This window comes from Lipotes vexillifer, unplaced genomic scaffold (genome assembly GCF_000442215.2).
Source record: "Lipotes vexillifer unplaced genomic scaffold, Lipotes_vexillifer_v1.1 scaffold532, whole genome shotgun sequence".
In the NCBI taxonomy this organism is placed as follows: domain Eukaryota; kingdom Metazoa; phylum Chordata; class Mammalia; order Artiodactyla; family Lipotidae; genus Lipotes; species Lipotes vexillifer.
The window spans coordinates 17,890-28,932 of NW_006798027.1; the positions used below are offsets into that span (position 1 = coordinate 17,890).

General features: G+C 41.5%; 1 protein-coding gene across 2 annotated transcripts in view; it reads left to right on the plus strand.

The window, feature by feature from the left end:
- The window catches only part of LOC103090729 (high affinity cAMP-specific and IBMX-insensitive 3',5'-cyclic phosphodiesterase 8A), a 107,532-nt gene that overhangs the window by 16,816 nt on the left and 79,673 nt on the right, over nucleotides 1–11,043 (plus strand). Inside the window, exon 2 of one of the 2 annotated variants that reach the window (XM_007470045.1) lies at nucleotides 10,163–10,215. In XM_007470045.1, coding sequence (XP_007470107.1) covers nucleotides 10,163–10,215 — 53 coding nt within the window. Of the gene's footprint in view, nucleotides 1–10,162; nucleotides 10,216–11,043 lie in introns of those variants that run through there. The other variant, XM_007470046.1, reaches the window with a different exon arrangement.

Below are 11,043 nucleotides of genomic sequence, written 5' to 3' on the forward strand. Positions count from 1 at the left end.
ACCTAGATGACCTTGGTTATAGTGATGCTTTTTTAGATACAACACCAAAGATGTAATCCATGAAGGAAATAATTGATACACTGGACTTCATTAAAATTAAAAACTTCTGCTCTGTGAAAGACAATACCAAAAGAATTAGAAGACAAGCCACAGACTGGGAAAAATATATGCAAAAGATGTGTCTGATAAGGGACTGGTGTCCAAAATATATAAAGAACTCTTAAAAACGCAACAATTAGAAAATGAACAATCTGATTAAAAAATGGGCCAAAGACCTTAACAGCCACCTCCGAAGAAGATATACAGATGGCAAATAAGCATATGAAAAGATGCCCAACATCATGTGTCGTCAGGGAAATGCAGATTAAAACAACAGTAAGATACTACTCTACACCTATTTAAATGCCCAAAATCTGGAACACTGACAACACCAAATGCTGACAAGGATGTGGAGCAGCGGGGTTGGAGGGTGCAAACAGTGCTAGGTGGAATGCAAAATGGCATAGCCACTTTGGAAGACAGATTGGCAGTTTTTTACAATACTAAACATACTCTTATCATACGATCTAGCAATTGCTCTCCTTGGTATTTACCCAAAGGAGTTGAAAACATATCTATACAAACACCTGCACAAGGATGTTTATAGCAGCTTTATTCATAAGTGTCAAAACTTAGAAGCAACCAAGATGTCCTCCAGTAGGTGAATGGATAAATTTTGGTACATCCAGACAGTGGAATATTATTCAGTACTAAAAGGAAATGAGCTATCAAGCCACAAAAAAGACATGGAGGAACCTTAAATCCGTATTACTAAGTGAAAGAAGCCAATATGAAAAGGCTACATACTTGTATGATTCCAACTATATGGTAGTCTAGAAAAGGCAAAAAACTATGGAGACAATAAGAAGATAATTGGTTGCCAGTGGTAGGGGGTGGGGAGAGATGAACAGGTAGAGTACAGAGGATTTTTAGGGCAGTGAAAATACTCTATAGGATATTATAATGGATACACATCACTGTATATTTGTCCAAACCCATAGAATGTACCCAAGAGTGAACCCTAAGGTAGAGTATGGATTTGGGGTGATTATGATGTGTCAGTGTAGGTTCATCCTTGGTTAAAAAATGTATTGTTCTGGTGAATGATGTTAATGATGGCAGAGGCTGTGCCTGTTTGGGGGCAGGGGGTATAATGGAAATCTTTGTACCTCCCTCTTAATTTTGTTGTAAACCTAAAACTACTCTGAAAAATGTCTTAAAAATATATTTAGTTTGGAGGATGTAGATACACATTTAAAAAATATAAATACCAGACAACTTCTGGTCAAGGTTTTACCTTAGGACTTCCCTGGTGGCGCAGTGGTTAAGAATCCACCTGCCAATGCAGGGGACACGGGTTCGAACCCTGGTCTGGGAAGATCCCACATGCCGCGGAGCAACTAAGTCCGTGCGCCACAGCTACTGAGCCTGCGCTCTAGAGCCTGCGAGCCACAACTGCTGAGCCCACGCGCTGCAACTACTGAAGTCTGCACACTCTAGGGCCACACTCAGTTTGGAAACGCACTTTCTGTCAAAACCTACGTTTTTAGCTTCCATACCTAGTAAGGATTTCTTCATTGCTCTAGAACCGAACCAGGGGCATCTTGAATGCTCATGCATCCCCTTTCACTAGTGATAATGGCTACTCGCTATGGAGCACTTAACTGTATGCCAGGCACCATGCAGAGAGCTGCATATCTGTTACTCATTTCATCTTCACAGTCACTAATTTCCAGGTGAGATTTAGCAAAGTGAAGAAACTTGCCTGAAGTTACAGTTTTTTAGGGGAGAGGGGTCAGAGTTCAAATCCCTATGTGTCCCACCTCAGGAATACTGGTGAAGGGAAGTTTGGATGATTCTGGATAATTCACTGTGTTGCATGGGTTGTCATTCTCAGTGTAATCCCCTTCAGACAGCACTGAGGTCCATTAAGTAAACCCAGTAAAATCTAGGCTGGGGCTTGCAGTCGGGTTGGTGGGAGTGGTCAGGTAGGCGAGCAAGCAGCTGTGGAACCTTCTGAATAAGGCTCACTGCTGTCTGAGTGTGCAGGGTGTGAGATAAACATGACTGATAAATGTAAATACGCCTGAAATAGACTTGTCCCAGAGAGAGGCAGGATGCTAATTTATTAATTTATAAGTTAAGAATATGCCTTTTGATATCTAGATCATCCATGCCTGCTGGATTCAGTTTTTCTCCGGGAGGGAGCTGAATCAATAGCACTGAGTTCTCAACCTCTGGCTTCCCTCTGCTGGGCTGCCTGTACACCCTCCTCATTCTGACGAGAAGATCCAAGTGGTCAGTCTTCTCTTTTTGGAGGGGGTGGGGAAGAAGTAGATTCTGGTCTTGCCTCCATGATGTTATAGCTAGATTTCTGCAGCTGGATTTGAGGATTCTTAAATTTCACTGACACAGTGAAAGAGAGGCTCATGGGTTGGGTTAATCCTTCAGGTGGCTATCATCAATTTTTCTCGGTTGATTCTGTTTTCACCTTCAGAGGCAGTCTTCTTGCAGGGTTTCTAGAAAACCTTTATTTGTCCCCTGTATCAACTACATTAATGTAATATTTAAGAAGTGGGTCCTATTTTGTACAGTATTTCAAGTACTGTGATGTTAATGGTTCTTATTAGAGATTACCTAAGTGCTCTGAAAGAAACAGCTCTTTGGAAAAATATAGTTTCAAAAATGCCTGTGTGTGTGTAAAATTATAGTTTCATAGCAAAAAACTTCTTGGAAAACCTTTTCTGTAGATATTTAGAATTTATTGGGCATTTGCTCACTGTCAGGAATTGTGATAAGCTCTTTATTTTTATTTTTTTTTTATCTTTTGCGTTACGCGGGCCTCTCACTGTTGTGGCCTCTCCCGTTGCGGAGCACAGGCTCCGGACGGGACGCGCAGGCTCAGCGGCCATGGCTCATGGGCCCAGCCGCTCCGCGGCATGTGGGATCTTCCCGGACCGGGGCACAAACCCGAGTCCCCTGCGTCGGCAGGCGGACTCCCAATCACTGCACCACCAGGGAAGCCCCATGATAAGCTCTTTAAATAGTTCATTTAATCCAGACACCATTTTTTGCCCAGCACTATGGGTTTGGGAAAAAAGGACCTGAACAGTTTCACCCTAGCATGTGACTTGATTTTGGCATCCAATTGAGGTAACATATAAAAGGCTTCTTGTAAATATGTGCTGTTTAAATTGACTGAAGGGCATATTAAGACCAGGTAAGGGGAGAAAAAAGAGACTGGGACATTGAGGATGGATAACGGAGTATTTTGCTTGCTCTGGGAGAAGGACCAGGGGAAGCGGCTAGGAAGGAGCTTTGCCTCAGGGTAGATCTTGGTGCCATCTTGTGGGTGGATCTGGAAAGGACCAAGCAGATCCACACCAGCTTCTACTAGGATGCCCTGCAGAACCCCAAATTTCCACACAACACTGACATAAAACTCCAAGTCAGATATCAGAATTCTGGTCTTGGAATCGGTGGATTTGGTTGTGTTCTGTCCATCAGCAAGTCCTGATCACTCCACCTGCAAAACACACACCAGGTTCATCTACTCATCTCCGTGGCAACTGCTAGGCCAGGCTACCATCCTCTCTCACTTGGACTACTACAGAAGCTTCCTCACTGTCTCTTTGCCTCTACTCTCACTCTCTCACTGACTGTTCTCCACAGGTAGCCAAAGGGATCATTCATTCATTTATTTTATTATTATTATTATTATTGGCTGCACTGCACGGTATGCAGGGGTCAAACCCGGGCCCCCTGCATTGGGAGCGTGGAGTCTTAACCACTGCACCGCCAGGGAAGTCCCCAAAGGGATCTTAAAAAAATAAAAATCAGATCATATCATTCCCTTGTATAAAACTTTCTAGTGGCTCTTCATGAAATTTAGAATAAAACCCAGTTTTCTTGTTCTGGCTTAGAAAGCTCCGCATCTTACAGCTCCTGCCTAGCCGTGAGCTCATCTCGGCACTCTTCCCCCTCCTTTCCTCAGATGTCCACCCTGTTCCCACCTTAGGTCCTGTGCTCTGCCTGGTGCTCTCTCCTCCACTCCTGGCATGGCTGACTCCTCGTCATTCAGATCTCGCCTTCCACAGTGCCCTCAGAGAGGCCTTCCTTGACTCTGATTCAAAACAGCAACCCAGTTACTCTCCGTCAAACCCCTCCCTGCTGTGTAGCAATATTATCTGTCTTGTTCTCTGTTGAATGCCCAGTGCCTAGGAAACCATCTGATACATAGTGAGTATTCAACAAAGATTTGTCAAATGGATGGATGCTGCTTTCCAGGTTCTTGGTCTTATTTCAGCTAGATACAGGTTAGGGTCAGGTAACTTTAGGCCTTTCCCAGTGAAGCATGAAAAGACCACAGGGGGCTTCCCTGGTGGCGCAGTGGTTGAGAGTCCGCCTGCTGATGCAGGGGACGCGGGTTCGTGCCCCGGTCCAGGAAGATCCCACATGCCGCAGAGCGGCTGGGCCCGTGAGCCATAGCCGCTGAGCCTATGCGTCTGGAGCCTGCGCTCCGCAACGGGAGAGGCCACAACAGTGAGAGGCCCTCATACCACAAAAAAAAAAAAGAATCCGCCTGCCAGTGCAGGGGGCACAGGTTCACACCCTGGTTCGGGAAGATCCCACATGCCACGGAGCGACTAAGTCTGTGTGCCACAACTACTGAGCCTACGCTCTGGAGCCCGCAAGCCACAACTACTGAAGCACACACGTCTAGAGCCCGTGCTCTGCAGCAAGAGAAGCCACAGCCATAAGAAGCCCGCGCACCACAAGGAAGAGTAGCCCCCTCTCGCTGCAACTAGAGAAAGCCTGCTCGCAGCAACGAAGACCCAATGCAGCCAAAAATAAATAAATAAATTTATTATTAAAAAAAAAAAGACCACAGGAATTAAGTTCCTGTGAATTGGGCCCAGTTCCCACCATTGCCACTTACCAGCGCTTTAATAATATGGCTCTGAGCTTCAGTTTGGTCATCAATAAAATGGAGTTAATGAGCTTCCCTTACTCATAGGGTAAGGACTAAATTGGATGTAAATATGATTGGAAGCAAAGTCTTTAGCACATACTAGACACCTTCTTTCTATATTAAATCTGCACCATGTTGTCATAATTTACGTTTTCCCCTTCTCCTACTCAGGACAGGGTAGGCATTTGGTCTTTGCATTCCCAGTACCTACCTCTGTGCTTGGATTATAACATAGTAAGTAGGTGGTCCACAAATGTCTGGGTTAATTTTGACTCTCCCCACCTAAGAACTGGTGTCTCTTGACTCTTGTCCAGGTTGTGCCCCTTTGATCAGTTTACCACTCTTTGCCCAGAGAGAGACAAGATGGCCACTGGCTGTACAGGGAAAGCCTGGAGGGACAGTATGGCTCGAGACAAAATCTGATTTATGCCTTTGCTATAGTTCCTAGGTTTGTAAACAATTAATATAAATTGATCCCAGCATAACTTTCTGTTTCTAATAAAGGGATGTAGGAAAAAGATAGATCACATGATTCTTTTGTGGTTCCTAGTGCTTAGGCTTTTCCTAAGATTGCTTCCTTCCTTTCTGTTCCTTTACAATATAAAATATATATGAAAATACTCTGAAAACTGGAAGTGCTATATTATATACATGTATATATGTATAAGCTGGTATGAGTATGATTTGTAGATAAATGATTGGTTCAAAAAGATTAGCTCATTGTAAAGCAATTATACTCCAATAAAGATGTTAAAAAATAAATATATTACATTTTCAAAAGACTTAATAAAATAAAAATTTAAATACAGAGATAAAAAAAGATTAGCTGTTGAGTAAACGTTCATTCAAAAGTATTTTTTGAATGTCTGCCATGTGCTAGGCACTGTTTTGGGTATTGGAAATATAGCAATAAATAAAGCAGATAATCCCTGTCTTTGTAGAACTTGCATTCTCATGGGAGAGACACTCCTTTAATAAGAAGATAATAAAATATGTAGTGGGGCAAATGGTAACTAAAGCTGCAGGAAAAAAAAAAAGCAGGCAAGGGATAAGGGAGGGTCAGGGGAGTAGAATATTTAGACAGGTTGGAATTATATATCTCTTTCCTCTCCTACCCCCACTGGTGATCAAGATTGGTAACATAGTAAATTTGCCCTGCAGTTAGGTCAGTTAGGCAAACAAAAGAAAACTGATAGGTGGTTCATCAAGGTGTCTAATAATAATGTATTTCAGATTTCCATCAGCCATATTAACAAAAAATTACTTTAAAATAATAAAATACAGACATCATCCTCATCTGATATCCCAATTTAACAGTCTTTTTTAACAATAAATCTTAATAAATATATAAATATTTAAAAACCCAAAGGACTAAATTCAACAACTTGTATAATTACTGATATCAGTTCATGAATATATTATTGTTCCTGTATTACCTAAGAATATCAGTTGCTTTTGAAGCTGAAAGCTATTATTAAAACTGATTTGAAAATGACTATTCCCTTCTAAATATTAATGTGAAAAATAAATAATTATTAAGAGGGCTGTGGCCTGAAGCATTAGGTCAGTTTGATTCTGATTTTCATACACAAAGAAAGGATGAATGCACGAATTCTAGTAGTTCCGATCCCCTTATCCAGAGCAGTTGGGAAGTTGTTTACTCCTTGAGGGCCCACTGCTGACGTCTGCTCACTGAGTAATGTCATCAGATTTCCTGGTGGTGGTTATTTTGGGGGGGGGCGGTGGTAAGTAATTGTCCGGCTCTGCTGGGACACCGCTTGACAGAGGTCCTGAGAGCCGGATATACCCCGTAGACAGGATGTAAGGTTAAAATGCAATCTAGTTAAGTAAATAAAGAAAGTCTTCAATGGTAAAATAGAATTGCTGAAACATTAATGTTTTAAAATGATACTGCTAAAGCTATACTGAGGTAGAATCCATGCTCTTTAAAAAAATTAATCTATAGCTTCTTTTATTTCTTAGAATTAATGCGGCAGTGAGTTATTTTTACAAGTTGAGATCATAAAGTTACGCTGTCCTTTGTTTGTATAAGTTATTTCACCCACTTTGAGTGTAGACCATGTACTCAGAATTGTTTTCCCAGGAAGAATGAGACTTTTGCCCTTAGCTGTCCATTCTTTTTATGTATTTAATTAATTAATTAATTTATTTATTTATTTAACATCTTCATCGGAGTATAATTGCTTTATGTTGTTGTGTTAGTTGCTGCTGTATAACAAGGTGAATCAGCTATACGTATACACATATCCCCATCTCCCCTACCTCTTGCGTCTCCCTCCCACTCTCCCTATCCCACCCCTCTAGGTGGTCACAAAGCACGAGCTGATCTCCCTGTGCTATGCGGCTACTTCCCACTAGCTATCTGTTTTACATTTGGTAGGGTATATATGTCAGTGCCACTCTCTCACTTCGTCCCAGCTTACCCTTCCCCCTCCCTGTTTCCTCAAGTCCATTCTCTACATCTATGACTTTATTTCTGTCCTGCCCCTAGGTTCTTCAGAACCACTTTTTTTTTTTTAGATTGCATATATATGTGTTATCATATAGCTGTCCATTCTTTTATCTCGTCCCTCAGCTTGTGACCGACACTATGTATGTGTTTTTTAAAATCAAGCTAGTCGTTAACATTTTAAAGTTTTATTAATTATTATAGCCCTTAGCTTATTTTTCTCCTCCTGGTTTCCTTAAGTTTGTACTGTTGACTTTCTCAAATTCAGTGATTTGAAAGCTTAGTATATTAATTCTTGTTTCATGACAGAAAGATCTAAGACTGTGAATTTTGCCTCTGAGTAAAATTTACTAGTATCCTGTAGGTTTTATTACATGACATTCTCATTTTTATTATTTTCCAAGCAATCTGTAGGCATAGTTTGCATTTCCCTCTCTGATCCGGCAGTTATATGAGTTTAAAAATTTCCAAGGAGGGGGTATTTCTTCTCTTTTTAATTTTGGTTTGATTGCCTTATGGTTGGAAATAAAAGCTGTATAAGGAATATGTTTTAAAGTTTTCTTTGTGACCTAGTATATGTTTTTACGATACTTATAAATATTTTCTTTCTGTCTGTTCAGACTTTATCTTTTGTCTCCTTGATCCTTCATAGCAAATTTCATGAGTATCCTCTGTGAGAGGCTGCAGCCGCCGTTTCACGCAGAGGACCCAAGTGGTGTCCAACAACCACTTCATCCTAGGCAGTGGCACAGCCCTCCTGTTGATGGGTTTTCTGGTTTCTTTTGTGCAACTCCACCCTGCCCCAACACTGTAGAAAATTAGCAAAATGATTTCCCTTCTTTTTCTTTTTCCTGTCATTTTCTTCCTTCTCTTTCTTTTTCCTGAGTAGTTTCACTGTCTTCTCCAAGCAGTAGGCCTGTATCATTTCTTGTTCTTTCATTCATTCATTTCTTTAAACTTCGCTCATAAAAACCAACAAAAAAGTCATTGTTCTTTAAACTTTGTTCATAAAAACAAACAAAAAAGTCATTGGGAGTATGATTATGTAGAGCACATCTCTCTCTTTTAAGACTCTCTTGGACCTCCTGGATCGTATTCCGTCGGAAATTCTGGCTTTGGCATCCAGCTGTGCCTCTTGATGAGGCCGGTGACTGCCCAGCTCTGGAGGATAGGCAGTGCTGTGGGATGTCTGTGCTCACCCTTCCACCCTACTGCAAAGCCTTCCTCCTCAGTCTCAGGTCTAGAGTAGTAGCGACCCTCATTCTACACCTTCTGAGAGATGAAGTTACTACAAAGCAAATCAGAAACTGAGCCAGTGTCCCATAATTAGTAGACATCAGCTTCTAGCAGTTAAAAATATACATGGACTTCCTCCATCACTAAGCAGGTTTTGTTGCCTGTGTTTACTGTAGGAGAGATCACTGCTTGAGGGGAGAGATCACTGCTTGAGGGGAGAGATGGGAGGTGGCAGGCAGTTAGGAAGTATCTTGTGGGAAGGTTTATAGATCTAGTTCTGCTGCTGCTGTGTTTTAGGTATGAAATCACACCCGTCACCCAGAGGCCTGGAGTAGGGTAGGGATCCCCTCAACACATATATACTGTGTTTCTAGAAAAATTGCAAAATGTGTCTCTTCCTCCAGGTAGCAACCCAAGGCCAGGGTTCATGGCTTAGGGCTGGATTTTAGCTCTCCATTCTCCATCCCTTGTGCTCCTTTGTGCAGTGCACAGACTTCCCAAACCTTCCAGTGGCACTGGGTTTGCAGCACAGTTTATAAAACTAAACAGACTGATCAGTGGAATCCCAGATGCCACTTGCTGCTGTGTGGCCTTAAACAAAGTACTTGGAACCTCAGCTTTCCAATGTAAACTCTCAGCATGTTGCAAAGGTTCAGCGAGATAACGTATGTTCAGCCCTTAGCACAGTGCCCAGTATATGCTGAGCCCTCCATTGGCGCTATGATTCTATTACTTGTTGGGGTTTGGTTATGACACTGTATTTATCTTTCTGTGTTGGTGTTAAGTTCTCAAATAGATAAGCTTCTTTTTTTTTTTTTGGCTGCACCACGAGGCTTGTGGGATCTTAGTTCCCCGAACAGGGATCAAACCCGGGCCCCCCAGCAGTGAGAGTACAGAGTCCTAACCACTGGACCACCAGGGAATTTCCCAATAAGCATTTATTGATAAGCACTGTGCTTGTCTGTGAAATGAAAGTGTTAACCGTTTCTCAACAAGGGGTCTTTGAGGTCCCATGGATTTCATTTTTTTGTGTGCCATTTTAGATGTAAGATTTCATTGTCCATCAGGGGAAAGATGGGAGTAGACGTGGAAGAAGCCAATGTTCGTTCGGTGTCTAATCTTTGGGGGCTCTTTATATTGTAATCTCACGTGATCTCTGTAACACATGAGGAATTGAGGCCGAAGGTTGGGTAATTCACTTAGAGTCACACAGCTAGGAAAAGAAAAGCCGGGATCAGACTCATTTTATGTGTCCTTCTCTGCTCTCCACCTTTCCTGGGGTTTATAAGGAGATAACTGAGATCCCTGTGTCTAATAAGTATTTACGTAATTTTTCTCTAGAGTAGAAATTTCATTTTCATCTGTGGCACTGATGAGAGAAAAATTTAAGCAAGCTTATCTTTTTTTTCTTTTCATTTTTAAGCAGATCTTTTTCTTGCAGGTAGCAGTAGCTGATATACAATTTGGCCCCATGAGATTTCATCCAGATCAGCTCCAGGTAATAATATACCATGCTGTAATTTTCACCTTGATTTTCTTTAAAGATGGGGAGGGAGAGGGTCTAAAGTTATACATTGAAAATAATCTTCTGTTTTAGATAAAATATTGGATCAATATTGAATTCCCTGAACTTGATAGCAGTACTACAGTTATATAAGGGAATGTACTTTCCTTAGAAATACACATTGAGGTATTTAGAGATGAAATGTCTGCAACCTACTTTAAACGGGTCAGCAATAAAATAATATGTATAATTGTGTGTGTGTGTACGTGTGTAGTATGTATGTGGAGAGAGAGAGAAAGCAAAGGTGGCAAAATGTTAACAATTGATGAAGCTAGAAGAAGGGTGTTCTAGCATTTATTGTCATTCATGACTTTTTGTAGGTTTGAAATTTTCCAATATAGAGAGTAAAAGCATGGTCTACTCTGTGTTACTGAATCAGCTGTAGCAGAGAGAAAATATCTATAAATTTTCTAATCCAAAATATTAAACAAAATAACCAATTGAAATTTAGCTCCAGCGTTACTTGATGCTTCCTGTACACAAACGCATGCTCACTGTTAACATTTTTTAAAATGTGAAAAGGACTGGCAGAAATGTGCTCTTGGGACTTCCCTGGTGGTCCAGTGGTTAAGACTCCACACTCCCAATGCAGGGGGCCTGGGTTTGATCCCTGGTCAGGGAACTAAGATCCCACATGCTGCGCAGCACAGAAGAAATGTGCTCTCTTAACTCTTTGCACTTGTGGTATTTGTGCACCTGGGTAAGCTTAGAGGGACTGAGTCTTGGGGAATGGGGTTTCTGTCAGCTTTGCAGTCTCTTTCC